Here is a 20194-nt window from a genome sequence, read left to right as displayed (position 1 = left end):
AGGGAGGGCAGAGAGAGAGAGAGGGAGGTCGCGGTCCTCTCGCCGGTCCGGTGCGGTAGTTCGTCGGTTGCTGGCGGTGGTTCGCCGGTCGGAAAGAGGGAAGGCACAGAGAGACTGGGAGGTCGCGTCTGTTCGTCGGAGAGAGAAAGAGAGAGGGAGGGAAGAGTGAGAGAGGCGAGAGAGGAGAGAGAGAAAAACCCAGCAAATTCGAGTGAAGAGAGAGAAAAAATTTTGAGCGGGAGGAATACGATGACCGTCCTTTCTTCGCGGTGGAGCCGAGCCGAGCCGAGCCGACCAAAAATCAGCGCCTTCCTTTTCTAGCGGGTCCCGCTCGGGGACACGTGCCGGTATTTCATTGGTTTGTACGCACCAGAGCGGATGACCTGGCGCGAACCACCGAATATTTTCTCGTTCCAAGGTGACCCGACCGTCCCTTTTTAATTAACTTTTCCCTTCTGTTCTGCTCCACTTGTCATACATATTCCTCTCCTTCCTCGAAAACTTGCCACGATCACACACACTCACCCTCTCTCTCTCTCTCTCTCTCTCTAGACGCCATAAGTTCTTCACCGCCTGTTTCCGGAACAGAAGAAGAGCAACACGACCCGCAAGAACCTCGCAAACCATCCCCTCCCCCATCCCAATATGGCTAATGACAAGAAAGGCTATTCCTCCTCTCTACGTCGGTCCGCGCTCGCGGCCATCACCATCTTCCTCCTCCTCGCCGGCGTCACAGCCCTCATCGTCTTCCTCATCTACCGCCCCCAGCGGCCACAGTTCTCCGTCGTCGGGGCCGCCGTGTACGAACTCAACGCCACGTCGCCGCCCGTCATCTCCACCACCATGCAGTTCACGCTCCTCATCAGGAACCCCAGCCCGCGGGTCTCCATCTACTACGACCGCCTCTCGGCCTTCGTCTCGTACCGGAAGCAGGCGATAACCCTGCCGGCGTCGCTGCCGTTTCTCTTCCAGGAGAGGCGGACCACGGTGGAGCTGTCCCCGGTGCTCGGCGGGGCGGCGGTGCCGGTGGCGGCGGACGTGGGGAACGGGCTGGCGGTGGACGAGGCGTACGGGGTGGTGGGGCTGAGCGTGGTGGTGATGGGGAGGTTGAGATACAAGGCGGGTGTAATAAGGACGGGGCATTACGGGTTTTATGCGAGGTGCAATATGCTGGTGGGTTTGAAGAAGGGCTTTGATGGTCAAGTGCCTCTGCTGGCCTCTCCTCCATGCAAAGTCGACGTTTAAAAGGGTGTTTTCACGTGAAAAAGTCGATAAACTAGGCCTTGCTTGTAATAAAGTTTTTACAAGCTCGCTCGCTTCTGCCTCCTTTGTTAACTATGTTAAGTGAAAATATATATGTGCGACATAACTTTTTACCCTTCGAATGATTCTTTTCTCCTCCTCTTCTTCAGTTTGCTAGGGTTGAGTTAGTTCAATTTTTCTATACAGTATCATTAGGCGGACGGTCGACGAAACGAGAACGAGCTGAGCTGCTTCGTCGTCCTCTCCTTCTTCTCGTGGCCACCTTCATGAGTCTCTGATTCAGCAGGAAACACGTAGGGCGACTGAGCTGGCGCGAGCGCAGGACACGTGTGGTCGGCCATGTTTTCGGCTCGTTCATGTCGTCTTCTTCTTTTTATACGCCATGCACATGCCTCATGAGCTAAGATCATCTGGTAAGTTTGTGTTTCGCCAGATTACCATCACTAATGCCGCTAGTTATTACGACCTTCTAAGCAAAAGATGGCACTACCGGTCATCATCACCTACGTTTCCCACACAAATAACAATTCCTGCAAGTAAAAACTTCTAACTGGGCCATTGTTACCAGTGATGGGTCGCTTAAAAATTGTCTAAAAAGTATCGTTCGAACATCACCGGACCGACAAAAGCATGAGTGATAAGATGGTTGGGCTCCACGGGAAATCTCCGACCGGCCCAGCCTGCTCATGTAATCAGACAGGCTTTTCGGGTTTTGTTTGTTTGGTTGGGTTGCAATGAGGTCCAATTTCAAGTTCTAGTTATACGTATTGGTCCACTAATTCGGCCCATCCCCAAAGCACCGTTCGACGCCATCGATGCGGCCACCATTGCAACGACAAGCCCGAGCCACACTAAACATAAACTTCCACCAAAACTAGAGAAACCAGCCTGTCCGGCTAAGGAAAGGAATACGCCAGAACATAGCCAGAACATAGTTGAAGGCTAATGGCTCTGCCATACTTCTCTCTCTCCTCTGCGGAAGAAAAAAACAAGAGAGAGACTCCTCCACCACAATCTCTCGCAGCCGTCGCCGGAACTCCAAAACTTGACGCCACTACCGAAATATCCAACCTCCTCCTTGCAGCATAGTTCCACTTCAAAATCTTTGGCGACGTATCCAAGTCGGAAATCAACATCGAACAAAGTGTAGAAGACGAAGGATGGTTCGAGAGGCCGGTTGGTGGTTTTTGGAGCCAGAAAGGTGAAGAAGAAGGAGGAAGGGAGAGGAAGAGAGGATGGAGGTGGAGGCCTTTGTTGCAGAAGAGAGAGGTCGTGAAGGAGGACCTCATCTGTAGAAAGAAGAGAGAGAGAAGGCAACACATTAATTGTTACCTGTGTCAGTCCTTTACTCAGTCTGCAAGAGAGAGAAAGGCGCGCGAGGATTCAAATTTTTTAATTCCACATTATGGGCACGTGGCGCAATTTGAATGGAGCACGCATGCCAGGTAGGCGAGTGACGTGGTGATTAGAAACCACTGAATATTTTCTCCTCTAGGTTTTTCCTTATGTAAATTGTAATAAAGGCATTCTCCACAGCTTCATAGATGGATTTGTCTGGAGAAAACACCTACAAGATAGTAAGTATAAGATTATAAATGTCAAGTTCATCAAAAAGCTGGTTCCACATTATTTATGCCAAACCACCAGCTTTTCCATAATTTCAAAACAAGGATGAGGATAGAAGTTTACCAATGGCAACATCTTGCGCAAGCAGGCTTCTGAGCCATCAATCTGGAACTGTCTGCACCTCATCGACAACAGAATAGTGTTCTCGACATCAGTGGCAGAGGTTGAAGCCATCAGTTGTACAAGATTCGGCATTGTGGCTGATACACACTTAGAAAATCTCAATCCAGCTTCAAGAGATGCAACCAAGGCTCTGGTCTGTTCCAAGTTGCCAACATCTGGCACAGAACTATCTTTATTAGTGACCGCATCTTCTGTATGGGGTAAACAACTATCAGGTAAGCTATTTTGTTGTTCCTGAGACATAGTTTCAGCATTGCAATCTTCAATTTCTCCATCAGCATTGCATAAATCTTCAGGTGATAAATCATTAATTACACTATTTTCATGGGTAGTGGGTTCAAGCTCATCTAGCTTCTTCTTGTAGTGCTCCAGTGTAGTTTCAAATGAAGCAATTCTAAGCTGCGGACCAAAAGGGTTATGCTGCAACATTGTGATAAGTAGGTTTGATGCTGATTTTCTGACAATGGCACTCTTATCCTCCAATCTTCCAGCAGCAACAGTTGCAACCTCATTCCATACTCCGATTGTAACAGAATGCTCTTCACAGAGCTCAGCCCAGACCTGAAGAACTCGACTTCGAGTGTAAGCTGAGACATCCCTACACCTTTCCAGCAAGATTTCCAACATAGCTTGCTTTGCTCGAAGGCAAACAGATTTAGAACTAACCTCACCCTCAACATCTTTAAAAGCTTTTGCAACCAGCTTTCCTAGAACTCCAACAAGAGCATTTCTTATCTTATAAGATTCCCCACCAAAATGTGATACAAGCACTCCAATGTTGGTTGATATCAACTTGGGTATCCTGTCAGCCAGTTCAACTAGAAAACGTCCAACATTTTCAGCTCCTACAGTGTCCTTAACATAGTCTTTTGGATTGGTCCTTCCAGTCTCTCTTATTAGAGAACTGGCAAGCTACCATCAGCATATTTTCTCTCAGCCCCTGCAACAGCCTCGGCCATGTGGGTGACAACAAAATCATATTTGTGAATCAGATGCGTGATTGAAGCACATGATTGTGCTAAGTAATGGTATTTGCTGGCACAACTCCCAATGATACGGCAGAGAGCATCTTTCGTCTCGAGGTCTTTCAAGAGCGAAGCATTTTCAAACATTGAGAATGCATTCCTGCAGTGACCAGAAACAAAGGTCAATCCATAAGAAAAACCTAAAAGACAAACTCAAAGGAATTAACTTGGCCAATTTCAGCACATACTTTGCAATAAAAGAGAGGTAATTTTCATCTGGATCCGATGAACCAAAGAGCAACGAAAGGTTGACCTCTAAGGAGTTAGCAATTAGATTTAGCACCCGTCCCCTCTGTTGTTCCCAGTTCCAAGAGTTCAGAGGCTGTTTCTTCCTTGCGGTTGCTGCCACCTGAACCCACGATCCAAAACCTCACTGAAATTCTCACATGATAATTATCCAATTTACAAGCAAAATAACGTACATGTATATATGACACTAATGGCGATATCTGACAACCTTCTTGTACATGAGTGGAATGGGCAGCAAGCCAATTAGGTTAAACAGGAACTTCAAATGGATGACCATGAAATATGGTGAAAAGGAATGCGCCAATTCAATTAAAGTAAGCAGAGACACTTAATCGGCTCGACGTGCTTGCCCTTCCGATGTCATCATCTAAATCAAAAAGACGAGCTCAATACCTTCGAACTGTTGCCGGAGCCAACACTCGCTTCCTCATCGCGCACGATGCTGAGCAGGAAGAACGTGTATATCTTAAAGGCGTTGCGGTGCGAGCCGATGCGGTGCGAGCCGATGCGGTCCAGGATCATGCCGTCGTCATCCTGTCGCGCGAGCGAGTCGATGTTCGGGAGCAGCACGCTGAGGTTCGACCTGAGGCTCTCCACGACGTTGAGCTTGCAGGGCGGGGCGAGGCCGGAGAAGCTGCGGACCAGCGAGTACACGCGGTCGAACACGTCCTGCTCCTCCACGCAGAACAGCTCCTTGTCGGAGAGATCGAACGACAGGCCTGCGAGAGAGCCACGGGGACACCAACCTCAGCGAAAAACAAAACATTTTCGCGAAAAAACTCATCGTCGATTGCGGCGGTGTGAGCGCAGGTTGAAGCGGACCTTTGACGAATTCTTCGATTTCGGAGGAGCGGAGCGAGGCGATGTCGACGGGGCTCTGCGCATAGAGGCGGTTGTCCTCGGGCTCCTCTTCGAGAGCCTGGAGATTCGGAGGAAGACGAAGGGAGGAGCCATCTGTCGCCGCGCCGCCGGAGGAGAAATTGAGAGAGCGTTTTCTCTTCCTCGTCGCTCCTGTCGTTTGCTGAGATTTATTCACCGGTCGTCCATGGCCGAACCTGCAACTTTCAAAATGAAGGGGGGATTTGAGAGGAGCGGGAAACGGAACGGATGCGGGTCGGGTCGGTTCGGGCGATCCGCTTGTCATGGACCTGGGGTCTTAAGAATCGCGTGCGCAACAGTTTAAGAATCATATTATATATAAAATCAAAATTTATAAATTATGGGATCGGTTTTGGAGTGCGCAACAGTTTAAGAATGTTTGTTTTTTGGCGTTGGCATCTGTCCGGATCTTTTTCGGTAGGATCTGCCTGGAACCACTTTAGGACCAAAAGAAGCGTAGTGCCCTGGGCTTCGCTTATTTGGAACAACGTCATCACTCCCAGGTTCCAATTCAATCTCTGGTTGGTTGCTAGAAACCGTTTGCCTACCTAGGAACTTCTCATTTCTTATGGTAGAATTGATTATGCCACCTGTGCCTTTTGCAATGATGTTCCTGACTCTATAGATCAGTTGTTTTTTTATTGCCACATATCGGCTTCCATTGCTTATTTTTGGGCTTCTCGATGCAACCTTCCTTGGCGCCCAAGGCCGTGGAAGGAGAATCTCCGATGGGCTACCTCCTTTCTAAAGGGCAATGATTTTTTTCACAACTTAGCTCGTTACTCTTTTGCTGCCATGTGCTACTTAATTTGGAAGAAGAGGAATGCTATCATATTCCGCGACGAAGCGATGGCTCTTGCTGCAATGAAAAATCACATTATCAAGATGGTCAACGACAAAGCTCTCACCTTCTCTGATGTCCTGAATACCCCTAGAAATAGAAGGCTTGAGAGAACCGGGGGCTTCAACCCTTCCATCTTCGTTGATCGTGAGGAGAATGAGTAGATTCGGATGAAGACCAAGTTGCGCGATCTTTTCTCCTTCCCTCCTTGGGTGTCTGGCCCTCGGCCTTCTCCTTAGGCGGCTGAGGTTTTGTTTAGCATTTTCTTCTCGCTTGTGACCTGTTGGTCTTTGCTTCTTGCTTGTGCTTGTCTCTTTTTCTTCTTTGTTATCTTTTTTGTTTTGGCTCCCTAACACTCTCTGTGCGTAGCACCCTGAGAGTGTATGCTTTGGAGCCGGTCTGTATTCTTGTCCAAAGCTATAATACCTTTTACCTTTACCAAAAAAAAAACAAAAAAAACAGTTTAAGAATTCTTGCGCAACAGTTTAAGAATCACATTATATATAAATCAAAATTTATAAATCATGGGATCGGTTTTGGAGTGCGCAATGCTTAAGAATCGCGTGCGCAACGGTTTAAGAATCACATTATATATAAAATCAAAATTTATAAATCATGGGATCGGTTTTGGAGTGCGCAATGTTTAAGAATTGCGTACGCAATAAAGTTTAAGAATCACATTATATATAAAATCAAAATTTATAAATCATGGGATCGGTTTTGGAGTGCGCAACAATTTAAGAATCGAGTGCACAACAATTTAAGAATCACATTATATATAAAATCAAAATTTATAAATCATGGGATCGGTTTTGGAGTGCGCAACAATTTAAGAATCGCGTGCCCAATAGTTTAAGAATCACATTATATATAAAATCAAAATTTATAAATCATGGGATCGGTTTTGGAGTGCGCAACAATTTAAGAATCGCGTGCACAACAATTTAAGAATCACATTATATATAAAATCAAAATTTATAAATCATGGATCGTTCTTTGCATCTGCTGTCACTTACGGTGAGCCTGAATCAGTCAACAGTTGTGTTGGGACAAAAAAAGTCAGTCGACCGTTTCTCTTATAAATTGCCAACAGGCACAAGGTAACTGGAAAGTTGCAATTTCGAACGAGCAGTTTGATATCACTTCACTTCTGCAGCCACAGATTGTCAGAATGGAACGTCTCGAAGGAAAGTCTCTTCCCCTTGGTGGTGAATCTTCATCGTGGGATTACGAGGTGTTCTTGAGCTTTAGAGGACCCGATACTCGCTCAACCATCACTGACTCTCTTTATGAGACCATGATTCGGGCCGGGATTCGTCTTCAAAGATGACGAAGAGCTCCGTGTTGGAGAAGAGATTGGAGGCGAGCTTCTAAGAGCAATCTCTATTTCAAAATCTACATACCGATCTTCTCTAAAGACTATGCTTCTAGCAAATGGTGTCTTCGCGAGCTCGCACACATGGTGGAGCATAGGAAGAGAGGTGGGAAAGTGATCTTGCCCATCTTCTATGATGTGGATGCATCAGATCTTAAGCTCGAATGGATCATACGGTAAGGCCTTAGAAAATCATGAGAACCAGTCTGGCAAAATTGTGGCCAAGCAGTGGGAGGAGGCCCTAAAAGAGGTCGCTGCAATCAAGGGATTGAACTTAAAAGATCTCCGGTAATTAACAATTTCTATACTTTCATTTCTAAATTTATTTGTTCATTGTTTTCACCCTACTTAATGTGCCATTTGGTCTGTTTTCACCCTTTGTCATGCTAGAAGGGTGGCACGAGCCAAAAAAAAATTGTCCGGTTCATGCACTTGGTTGTGGAGCTAGTTTTGGTGGCCAAATTGCACGTTAGAACCTTCGCTGATTTGACCATCTGAAAACTCTTCAAAACTGCACCCCACATCAAATTCCAAATATTGTTATATTGGGTTGGAAATCCCACTTCGAGCTTCCCAGAGACCCTCCCCTGTTTTACAAGCCATAGCTTACAATCGAAAGAATTCTCCATATAGGGTATTAGATAGAACTAAGCAACCTATTGACCCCGTGATTCGAGAAAGACATTCGGTGGACTCAAAACTATTGACATTCAAAATGTGAATTGAGCCAGAATTTACAACGACCAACGAACTACTGAAACCACAATAAACAAAAAGCTGACCGTTTAGCAAAACCACAAAGCACACATCAAGGTAAAACCAAGTCTAAAGTAAGCTGTTGTGAGCTACGATAGGCATCCAACCAGACATACCGAATGGTTACAGAAAAATTCTATGGCATTAAAAAGAACTACAGTCATGGTAAGAGACGAGAGAGAGAAAGAACCTTCTTTCCATCCCATCTTAGACGGAAGTTTGTGGCCAACATTGTCAGCCTGAATTTTAGCCTTCTCGGCAGCCTCTCTAGTTGCTTTACGTGCAGCTACATCATTCCCGCTTTTGATAGGAACTTTTCAAGCTCTTCTAGAGGAATGTAATCACCCATGTGATGACCCCTTTTTGCAGGAGCTACAATGGAAAACATGACATGAGCTGAAAATTGATAAAAACCATGCAGAATAGACACTTAAAAGAAAATTACCGAGTTAGAAAACATATGTTATAAGAGACAATACCAACCTTGGAGGGAAGCAGGTGGAGGCATCTCATCTTTTGATTGTTTAGGTTTCTTCCTCCTTCCTCTTGAGCAGCTTTTTCATGTAAAATTCCATCATTGCTACAGGATCTGCATCTGCCACACACAAGCAAGGATCCAATTATTATAAATGACTTGTCTAGTTAAGCAAGTAAAAGTACAAACCTGCAAAAAGCAATTACCATGTTAAAATGGTAAAAGAGGGCTGAATAGAAGAAGAAGATTATGGTACAACATTGCCTTGTATTTTCTATATATTTCAAGAGAATATCTTCTATGCACTTATTGCTATACAACACAATGAATATATATAGGCTAAGCACTAGGTTTACAAGAGACACGATTCTGTGGGATACAATCTTCAGAGAATTATTTGTCTTGAGGAGCAAGTGGTGGAGGAATTGTAGATGTATTCTTGGAAGGAAATGATTTGACTTGATGACCAAATCGTGGAGGAATTGTAATAGTTCCATGATGCTAAAGGGATTTCTTGTTACGGAAATCCCTTATAATGTTTCGAAGATGACAAAATTCTTCTCAGTTTGGGTAGGATTGAATTTGAAATGAACTGCTCATCTATGCTTGATTTTAACAATCAAAGTTTTTGGTTTCACATATTTATGCTTCTGCGCATGTTTGTGGTTTCTCAAACTGAGACCATTGCATTATTTATATGGCAGCCAAGATAAACTTATAGCTGTTGCTCTGGAAGAAGTTTTCAGTAAGTTGACACCTATGCAGAGAAACTGGTGTGATGATTTGGTGGGAATTCACAATCAAATGGAAGCCGTTATCAATTTGTTAGGCCTAGGCACTCTTGATGTACGATTTGTGGTGATTCACGGTATAGGGGGTATTGGTAAAACAACTCTTGCTAAAGCTATCTTTGAACGTATCTCTTCCCAGTTCCAAAGTTGCAGCTTTCTTTTAGATATCCGTGGAAATGATATTTTAAGTTTGCGAAAGAAATTGTCACGTGACATCCTTGGTATTCAACATTCAAAAGTTATTGATGCTTATGAGCGGAGGGACATGATCGAAGAAAGACTCCATGATAAGAAAGTCATCCTTATTCTTGATGATATGGACAAGAAGGATCAGCTCATGAAGCTAGCTGGTGAGTCTAGTTGGTTTGGGCCGGGAAGCAGAATTATTATCACAACTAGGAACACCCATTTCTTAGCTCCCCAAACTGACTACCAAGATGACAATATCATCCCACTTAATCACCAAGATTTCTATTTTTATGAAATGAAGATAATGGAGTTAGGCCACGCTCTTCAACTATTTAGCCAGCACTCCTTCAAAAGTGATTCACCTCCACGTGATTACTTCAATATTTCATGTGAATTTGTCAATACTAGTGGAGGACTACCATTGGCACTCGAGGTCATAGGTTCATTTCTTCATTTAAGAAGCATGAGAACTTGGAAAGACACATTGAAGAAGTTGCAAACAATACCCAACACGGAAGTCAAGAAAAAGTTGTTGATAAGTTATGAAGAATTGGACTTCTCGCAACAACAAATCTTTCTCGACATTGCATGTCACTTCATTGGTGAAAAAAGAATCCATGCATATTACATGTGGAAAGCTTGTAATTTTTTTCCACATACTGGACTCAATGTCCTCATTCATTTGTCTTTGATCAAAGTCAATGAAGATGATAGATTATGGATGCACAATCAACTCAGAGATCTTGGAAGAGAGATTGTCGAGCAAGAATGCGTTAGGAATCCTGAGGAGCGCAGTAGGCTGTGGTGTCCGAAGACTGCCTCAAATGTGATTCAGAATAACTTGGTATGCCTAGAAAAACTGAACATGCAATTATGTGTATTTAGAGTTCATTTTCATCCAAAATGTTCGCTCATTTTTGTACACAGGACATTGATGATTTTGCATAATTTGAGAGAAATGAACAACATTCCAAAAGAACTAATTTTTACCATTACGACTCCCATCTAAATGGGAGAGATAATGATTCAGGGAAATTGCCCCATTTTGTATAAGATAATATCTATGTGCCTTATTTTTTTTGCTGGTTTACTCGTGTTTACTATTAGTTGAATTTAGATACATGCTCCCTATTTTGATATTCAGCACTTACTCTGAATGGTTCGATCATGTTGCTAATGTGTTGCTCTGAAAATATCAGGGAACAAAAAACATTGTAGCACTCAAACTCACAAGACTTGATGACGGGCATAATTTTACGAGTGGCGAATTTTCCACGCTGCCAAGTTTAAGGTTCCTTGAATTGGATGGAGGAAACTTTGTCGGAGACTTCAAAAATCTTCTCTCTAATCTAACATGGCTCTGTTGGCGTCATTGCCCTTCAGAACTACATGCCACCGGTTTACGTCTAAAGAAATTGGCTGTTCTCAAGCTTTCGGAGAGTGATATTATGGAAGACTAGATTGGATGGGGAGCATGCATGGTACAATTTCATATAATGCATTATTTTTTATTTATGTGTGTATGCATTTGTTACATTGAGTTGACCTTTGCCTATGCCATTATTTTCCTTAATAATTTGTTGTTTTATAGGTAAATGATAACCTGAAAGTCATATATCTAGAAAGCTGCAATTATTTAAAGAGGACACCCAACTTCTCCAAGTGCCTGAATTTGAAAAGACTAGTTCTCAAAAATTGTACGAGATTGGAAGAAATTGATAGCTCTATTAATCAGTTAGGCCGCCTGAAGTATTTGGAATTCGATGGGATGGATCGTCCACTACAGAGAATTCCACCTGTTTCTCTATTACCATACGCAATTGATGGTCTGAAATCCTTGTCAGTGCTGAAGGTGGAAAATCAGGATGGCATTAGAGAACTTCCGCCCTCAATAGAAGGGCTACAAGTTTTGAAGCATATGTCTCTAAGTGGGTGTTGCAACTTTGTAGAGCTTTCAGATTCCATTGGAAAGTTGACATCACTCGTTTATTTGAATTTAGATTATACTAGTGTAAGTGCATTACCAGATTCCATTGGAGGATTAGAATCGCTACTCGAATTGCATTTATCTTCTACACCTATCGAAGAATTACCCCATTCTATTGGCGGACAGTTGCAGCTCATGAATTTGCAGGAAAGTCAGATAAGAGAGCTACCAGAGAGTATAGGGACTCTGGAGAATCTTGAGGAGCTAACAGCCCACGATTGTGACATTCTTAAGGGCAAAAATCCTAAAATCACAGGACTATCTCGATTGGAGACTCTGATCATGCCCAACACGAAGATTAGTAGATTGCCGAAGACAATCAGTCAGCTCTTTAACCTCAGAGAACTTGATATAAGTTTTTGTAATAGGCTTCAATTACTACCAGACCTCCCCACAAGTTTAACAAACCTAAGGATAAAGTCTCCATCGTTGCTGGCAGTACCCGACCTCTCGAACCTCACTAGTTTAAATAATCTAATGATAAGTGATTGCATTTATACTTGTGTGAGAAACCAACCGTTGCCATTTGTACCAGGACGAATTCGACGTCCGAACCTAAGTTATCTCGGAGGGCTTCATAAATTGCAGTGGTTGTACGTGGATTTTTGCGATACTACCATGCGTCCAACTGACTTGAGATCCCTTTCTCAGCTCTGGAAGTTAGAAATAACTTGTGCCGACCTACGGCTTCTAACTGGGTTTCCGTCCAGTTTGAAATCGTTGAACTTACAAGGTGTGAAGGCCCCAATAGAATGGTCAATATTCTCCAACCTGGACAATTTGTGTCAGGTACTGCTCTACGACTTTGAATTTGCAGAGATTGAGTTCGACAATGTGATTGGACAGCTAAAGAATCTCCAGGTACTGCAAGTGTTGGAATGGGAGGGGCTTCTGAGGATATCCAATGTTTCGAGCTTAAAGGAGCATCAAAATTTGTTTGTGACGAGATGCCCAGAATTAATTGAGATCGAACTTGAACGGTTTTCAACTGGAGATTGCAGTTCCAAAGAAAGGCTCCTCCCTGATGCTTTGAAGCTGGAGAAGTTATGTTCGTTGAAGGTCCGTGATTGTGCATCATTGCAAAAGATACCAAACACATGTCATACGACTGTTCGGAATTGCCCGAGAGTTGGTCCATATGAAAAGTCAAGAGCAGCAAAAAGAGAGGGAGGAAGCTAGTCGGCAAAGCAAAGAGGAAACAGAAGAAAGAGTGTGGAATCCGACTGGCGAACCACCGCGCCGCGCCTCTGGCTCCGGTTCCGGCCCCCACTCGTCCATCCCTTACTTTTTCTCTCTCCTCGCGTCTCTGTCTGCCCTCCCTCTCTTCGATAGCGAACCACCGCGCCCCCTCCGGCTCCAGATCCGGCACCGGCTTGTCCAGGTAATATCTCTCTTTCTCTTTTCTCTCTTTCTCTCTGTCTGACGGGGTGACGGAAGGGATTCTATAGGAGTTCAGCGATGCCTGAAAAGTCATTAGTAGTATGCTTTTCGCCTGTAGTTTTTCTTTAATCTTGGGTCTGGCTATTCATTATGCCAGTAGGACATACTCCGAAAAGGCTCTAACAATGCATTTGGCTTCTTACTTTATCTCACTGTTTGGTATAGACCTATGCGATCTCCTGATGATGATTTTTTTTTTTTTTTTGGATTTTAACTTTCTCTGCATTTAATCCAATTGCAGGATGTGGCGGTGAAGGTATTCTCGATGCAAGAATATTCAGAAGAATTGATAAGCTCCTTTAGACAAGAGGTTTGTTTTCTTTTTGTTTTACTATGTCTCATGTGTTCTCTTTGTTTCTAATATTATTCAGCCGGGACATGCTTTGAGGTCGCTTAGACTTTTTAATTTGAATAAGGCATCTCTCGTAGGACATGATATGCAGGCTATGTCTTGCTCTAAGCCTGTTGGCCTGTCCTCGACTTGTTAATTGAAATCATGAAAACATTGTTATGATAGTGTTTAGTGATTGCTAGATGCGAGGTGGCTGGTTTAATTTTGATAAGGGCCTTCCTTGACAGGTTGTAATTGCAGTTGATAATCTAGATTCAGACCGAGGCAAAGTGAGGGATAATGGGTTGGCCTTTTAGTTGATGATGAGCCCAAAAAGTGATCTATATTATCCCCGGATGAGACGAGTCAACATCGAGGTGCCAAATGACTCCATCGATGATGTCACTTGCCCCTACATCTTCTTATTGTTCTTTTTTTTTCTTTTTCCTTTTCCTGATAAGAACTGCATAGTCAGATGGTTTAGGAAGAACATTCTGAAAACCAGTGTGATAAAGAGACGAAGTAAGATTGACCAATATGTTCGAACTGCATGCATTTATCTCTATCTCTCTGCACTTGTATGACGAGCCCATATTTTATTATTTTATAAAATTCTGAAGCCTTTTAATGAATAGAATTTTTGTGCTTATTCTGTAGCAATGGGATTTTTTTCCCCAAAGCACGGATATAGTTTATTGGTGTCAGCTCTATTAGTGATGGCATTGGCAATTTTAATTAAAGTGTTGTTCCACTAATACAGCAACGCAACATTTCCAGTACATGTGGTGATAGCAGGTTTTGATCTCTTTTTTTTTTTTTTTTTTTTTTTTTTGCCAAAGGATTATGGATATTTTTCCTTATATTTTCCATGCCTTTATCCATTGCATTATGATTAATTGTGTTGTGTTGGATAGATGTAATAGCATGTGGGTCTACAAAAGAATTATGCCTTCTCGTTTTACTCAAAATGAGGAACTTTCTCATAGGACTTTGCGATTGTTATATGTCCATGCTCTCCCCTCGGCATGCGTAGTACCATGCAGATTCTCGAGAACCTCTTTTGATGTTGCCACAAATTTTCTCACTTCTCATAAAGTACGTTCATGTAGAATTTTATGAAACCTCATTAGCTAGTTGTGGAACTAATCTTAAACCTGCAGGGAAAATGGGTCCATGTTGGCTTCTTCAGATAGCGAGTTTCCATTTGGAAAATGGGTCCATGTTGGCTGTCAGGTATGTATATCAAGTGTCTGAATTACTCTTTCTACACATGGTTTTTAAACTGCTCGTTCCTTTTGAGTTGATAACTGCTGAAATTTTTATGGCTATAGCTGAGCACATTAATGTGTGTCATGTTTACCACTTATTGGTTTGAGCTGTCGAGCTGAAGCAAGTTGTTACTGAACATTTTATCTGTCTGTTTTACCTTTAACCAATCATTTTCAGATGTAATTGGAATTGTATGAATGGTGCATGATCTTCAAATATATAAAAGTAAGGCGTATTGGATGGACATTCATATAGCACGTAGAACTGTTGCACTTTCAATGTGACTGAAAAGAACAAGCTTTTATAGAGTACATACATGGAGTATGATTCTATTCATATTCATTGGAGTGCCTGTGATTAACTAATTGCATGCATTATCCGGAGGATCTTGGACAAGAATTGTTATCTGCAAAATTTCATGTAAGTCTATGTCTCATTGTTGGTCGGATGAAAGAGATAAAGTAGAATTTTAGATTGCATAAATGGTGCTCAACCGAAAGTCTCTTGTCAATCTTATGATGTCATTGTCTTTCCTAGGTTTCTTACTCTTAGGGTCTTTTTCCCTTTGTAAGTTGCTCAAAGTTCTATCTTCATGGCAGGTCTCAACTTTTACGGCTTCACATTGACGGGGAAGTGGTGGATGAGAAGCCCCTAAGTGCCTCAAAAGATGGAGAATCTAGCCCTTTTAAGGAAAATAAGTTTGGTTAGTACCAGTGGAACTAATGATGGTATAGAAGGTTATTTATATAGTCCAAAGGTCTTGCACCCTTCTTCATCCATTGAGGATCATTATAAGGTACCTTCTGTCGAGTTTGTTTGACCTTATTCATGTGGATATGATTTCTTTAATGAATATTTTCCTGTAATGACAGGACTCACCTGTACACTTAGCTATTGACAAGCCATCTCCTTCTGACATAGAAGAAGGTAGTGATGGTATCTGGAGTATCGTGGGTGGAAAGGTAAGTCGTTGTATCTTCCTTTTAATCCTACATTTTTTTTTTTTTGACAAAATCTAATTGAGTGTCACCTCCAGTGTTAAGCATTGTCGTTGAACTGCCTTGACGAAGTTGAATCTTTTTCTGTGACGTCAGGAAGTGATATTTCTATGTTAATAGCTTCCGACTTTTTGTTGTTTTTCTTTCAATAGAAAAAAGTTGGCTCTAAAGCTTGCCTCTTTGAAAAAAGTATCAATTTCTGATATGGCTTAAGTATTTGCAATTTCAGCTTTTCCAATTGTTTCCCGTTGTGCTTCCAAAGCAAGATTGCGAATTGGAGATTCCTTGTAATTGTCTATCCAAAATGAATTTATATTAATGATTGACTGACTGGGTCATAGCTTTCCTTCCAAGTGTGTCTGGGAAATGAGATGGGCGGAGAAAGCTTACTCAATGGTGTTTACATTCAGCATGGTTGTATGAGTCTGTTCTTCCTTCTTTGAAACCCAATAGACTCCTTATATGTAATGTTCAATTTGCTCCTTAAAAGTCAGGTGCCACTCTAGCTACGGCCTTCTTCCAATATGCAGTGACAACTGGTTTACTGAATTGCAGGCATCGTGTCGGAGGAACTTTGCGTTGGATGTTGTCTTGCTAGATGCCTTTGGCCAGATTGTGAATAAGGAAATGGAGGTTTGCTTCTTCTTGCTTCTTACTGTGGCTGTCTCTCTCTCTCGCTCTCTCACCAACCCCACCTAAAAACAACTATCATAAGAGAAAAAAAAGGAAAAAGGAAAAAATCATAGATAAGGTGCTGTTAATAATTGACTTTTTTTGTGTTTTTTTTGGTAGGTTGTTGCTTCACTTTTTGTATGCTAACAGTGGGTCACTGGTGGAGAAAACCAGTGATGATGAAGCCCCGCTGTTGACAAGCTATGATGGAATCGAATTCGATTCCTATGAGAAACCTAGCAAATTATTGCATGGCCGCGCTTCTTTTAAGCTCAAGATATCTCAGGTAGATGTTGGTTGGGTGATTTGTATTATGCTAATGATAGCTTGTCATCTGAATTAAAGATTGCATTAGTGACCTGCAGTTGTTTCCAAATATTTGAGTAGGACTGTATACATGAAAAGTAGATGGCATGGGGTAATTGCTAGTAGCATCTCATTAATATGTTAAGCAGTAATAGCATGCTCTGGAGATTGCCTAATCCAAGTAAATAGAAAAAAGAATTATCACTAGCTGGGCAGAGTAATCATGTGCGTAGGTTGTAGATTAAATTTTTCTTTGGTTGAATATTTTCTTAAACATTGTTAGCTATAATGGTTAGATCACCTCTTCAAGAAAAACTTACAGTAGAACTGCAAGAACTTGGACCAATTTTTCCTCTTTCATATAAATACGTCTGGGCATACATAAGGTGTTCATACTTAATTCATTTGCCAAGATTGAATCAATTCCAAAACATTTTTTGAATTCAATTCCTAGTAAAAAAGAATATAATAATACATGCCTAGGAGTATCTGTAATGACCTATTATTGATTCAAACTTTTATATGTGACATTTCTGCTTGTATCTGTGTTCTCCTCTGCATTAGCATGAACTACATTTACTAAATTATCAGTGTGGCAAGTTTAGTGCCTTATTGGTTTTCTAGTTTGCCACCACCAGGATAATAGTCTTTGATTTGCCATTGCCTCATTTTATGATTTTATATATATATTGAAGACAATTGCCTCATTTAATGATGTTTTTTATTGAAGACAATCATACAGCTTACATGGAAAGAAAATTTTCTCGTCCCTGAAACTTAAGGCTCTTTTTTTCCTTTTTCAGCTTTCATCCAAGTGTGATAACAGGTTGTTCCACGTGAGGTTCAACATACCACAGGCTGGAAATTATCCTTTCTTAGAGGCTTTTTCGAATCCCAACCGCTGTATTTCTCGCAACCGCAATGCTAGAACATCTCAGATAATTTGGAAGAGGCCGGCATCTGGCATTTTACCAGTTAAGTGTACTCTATCTTCCAAATATGAATCGCCAGAACTCGAGCATAATACCGTACGTGAAGCAAAACTTAGTCCATCATCAAAAAGGGTTAGATTGGGAAAGGCTGATTATTCCTTTCAGCAGCTGGATGACGAATGCAACTCTAACATCCGTAGTGATTTTAAGGTACGACTGATCATCATTTTACACTGTGGTTTCCATCCTGAGATTGTGAGCAGGGTATTGCTAATATGATAGGGGAAGCATGTTTGGATGTGCTGGTGAGCTACTAGCCCTTTTTAGAAAGATGGTTACATCTATATATTTTTGAAAGATTGCTTTTGATGCATGCAGTCTATATTTAATGATGATTGAGGCTATAGCTTTCTTTCTTTATTCCATGATGAAGGGTACTTTTGTCGAACAAAAGTAAAAAGTGGATAGTGGCTATGTTTGTACTGATTAAGGAGTAGATACTTGGAATTAAGCAAAAAAAAAAAAAAAAAATGGAGTAGATTCTCAGTTTTTGTGAGATGCTTTGCCTGTCAAGAGAACTGATATTTCTCCTCAGTCTAAGTGGCAGAAATGCCACATCAACATTTAGCTATTAAGTTACTATTACACTGTGAGATAGTGGAAAGGAAACATGTAGAATTTGTGAAGGGGACAGAATGATATATAAAGCCATGTTGTATGAGGAGATAAAACAATCTGAAAGCCATGCTAGTTAACAAGTATAGCTATCTGACATCAAAGGTAATATTTCGCTTTTGTACATTCATGTGGTTGAGCATGTGTGTCCAATTACGAAGCACCTTGTGAGTCCACTGTCCCAAATTATGAGACACAGAAGAGTTGCACAATGGGGCACATATGAATTCATTTAGTGGTTCAACTTTCCTTTTCCTTTGGAACGAAGAGGTGCCTCTTTCAGAACTCCCAGTTTTCTTTCTTGCCGAACAAGCAGACAAATTGTTACCTTAAGCAATTTCACCAGATATTACGAACTTGGCGGGTATATCATGAGGACATAATATTTTCCTTGGTAATTGTCATGAATAATCGGTTTAGCATCATAGATCAGCAAAACTGCTGATTGCTTTATTTGATATAAATGCTTTTGAAGAGCAAAAGAAGTGTATTCAGTTTATATGGGATGGTCTGGCCAACTTCCATAAACTGGCATAGTTGAGCGATGCTCTCCATTGATATATTAGTAATGATGGTTCATCAAGAAGCTCAGCTGGACTCATGTTAGTTCAGTTGTATTGTGCTTATCACAAACCATGGGTTTCTTTTTGTTAGGCTTGTACTGGTTTTAGATATTACTTATCCAAAAAAGACTGTTACTAATCCTAGGCTTTATTTCTTCTTATAGAACATAGTATGTGTGGAAACACCTAGTAGTGTCCATATCTGGACCTGCTTTGATGTTTAGACCATTCTAAATGACACTGTTACTTTCACCCGGCTTTGTTTCCTTCTTTAGAACATCTCATGTATGTCTGCAGATTTCTTGTAGTGTCCACCACTAGAGCTATGTACTTTTCTAATTGTAACTTCACTTTCTCTGACTCGATAATGCAGGAACATCAGCATGCCCAAATGGAAAATTTTATTGTCGGAATGCAGGACATGTTCCTGTCATTATATTTTCTTCGAGAGTAAATGATGGCATTTGTGGTAAGTAGTCCATTGGAACTTTTTCTCCATGGTCTTGGCCTTTCCAAGCATTCGTTTTCCGTGTTGATTGTGGACCTCATTCTCCCTTCGATCATCTCCGTACATAACACATGCATGTAAGTTCATGTACCATCGAACAAGATCTGCTGCATTTGAATTGCCCAACAAGGTTGCAATTCCTTCTTAGACATAAGAATATCGAGATATGATATTATGAACGACCAGGGCCAGAAGTCCTCTTTGCAGATTTTAATTGCTTCAATGTCAAGGATATCTCTAATCTTCACTGCAATGAGATGTTCCACGCTTTAGTGTCATGGGGCACTGATTAATCATAATTGTGCAACAACGGATTTATTTACCTGCTTTAGCAACTTCATGTCCTGGATTGTCTTCCTCACCAACAAACATCACCGTTAAAATATTATTACTTACGACTATTTAATGAACCTAATACCATGAAGACAAGTAAACAAGGGTATATTTCAAGTGATGAACAGATTTGAGACTACTTTTTAGGAACTCTCCAGCTTTTGAGGACAAGGACATTGATTGTGAGATATATGCATATGGGAAATGAATGGAAACTATTTTTTCGGGTTTACATCTTAAGGATTGTTTCAAAAGCTAGACAAGAGTGGCTTCTTCAATTGAGAACAGTTTGCATGCTTGGTCTGGTTCAATCCAGTGAAAAGAAAGTGGTCAAAACTAGGTGAGATGGAGAATTGGTTTAGTTCGGATTGATCTTTTGCTTAACGCTCGTCAATAAACAGTGTTTCTGAGAATACAAGAAAAATTGCAGGAAGGGGGAAAGGTTGGAGAGAAAACAAAAGGTGCATTTTTGAATGAAATCTACGTGCTTATCGTCATATGCAAGGATCTGCAGAGTGATCAATTGTTAGTAAAATGGATGATGAATGTGTGGATTAAGTAACATCATAATATTGTCATAAGATACTA

The 20194-nt window shown here is 41.5% G+C and overlaps 3 protein-coding genes, 1 long non-coding RNA gene and 1 pseudogene across 4 annotated transcripts; 4 read left to right on the top strand and 1 right to left on the bottom strand.

The window, feature by feature from the left end:
• Positions 1 to 645: 645 nt before the first annotated feature.
• LOC120287027 (NDR1/HIN1-like protein 1) lies at positions 646 to 1245 on the top strand. The gene has a single exon (XM_039299672.1). It carries the CDS (start codon positions 646 to 648, stop codon positions 1243 to 1245), a length of 600 nt encoding a protein of 199 aa, XP_039155606.1.
• A 1325-nt stretch (positions 1246 to 2570) lies between these two features.
• Positions 2571 to 5240, bottom strand: LOC120294825 (annotated as a pseudogene).
• A 774-nt stretch (positions 5241 to 6014) lies between these two features.
• LOC104431823 (TMV resistance protein N-like) lies at positions 6015 to 11054 on the top strand. Its single transcript, XM_039299661.1, has 6 exons — positions 6015 to 6166; positions 6376 to 6403; positions 7100 to 7240; positions 7533 to 7669; positions 9317 to 10436; positions 10792 to 11054. Exons 1-6 carry the CDS (start codon positions 6015 to 6017, stop codon positions 11050 to 11052), a joined length of 1839 nt encoding a protein of 612 aa, XP_039155595.1. The 3' UTR covers positions 11053 to 11054.
• An 868-nt stretch (positions 11055 to 11922) lies between these two features.
• LOC104452986 lies at positions 11923 to 13330 on the top strand. Its single transcript, XR_005552164.1, has 3 exons — positions 11923 to 12368; positions 12441 to 12960; positions 13261 to 13330. It is a non-coding gene; the product is annotated as an uncharacterized LOC104452986 (long non-coding RNA).
• Positions 13331 to 14523: 1193 nt separating this feature from the next.
• LOC104455193 (SH2 domain-containing protein A-like) lies at positions 14524 to 19236 on the top strand. The gene is made up of 6 exons (XM_039299655.1): positions 14524 to 14583; positions 15492 to 15581; positions 16173 to 16195; positions 16410 to 16575; positions 17399 to 17737; positions 19139 to 19236. Exons 1-6 carry the CDS (start codon positions 14524 to 14526, stop codon positions 19217 to 19219), a joined length of 759 nt encoding a protein of 252 aa, XP_039155589.1. The 3' UTR covers positions 19220 to 19236.
• Positions 19237 to 20194: the final 958 nt, after the last annotated feature.

This window comes from Eucalyptus grandis, chromosome 1 (assembly GCF_016545825.1).
Source record: "Eucalyptus grandis isolate ANBG69807.140 chromosome 1, ASM1654582v1, whole genome shotgun sequence".
Lineage (NCBI taxonomy): Eukaryota > Viridiplantae > Streptophyta > Magnoliopsida > Myrtales > Myrtaceae > Eucalyptus > Eucalyptus grandis.
This window is presented reverse-complemented; position numbering and strand designations above follow the sequence as displayed.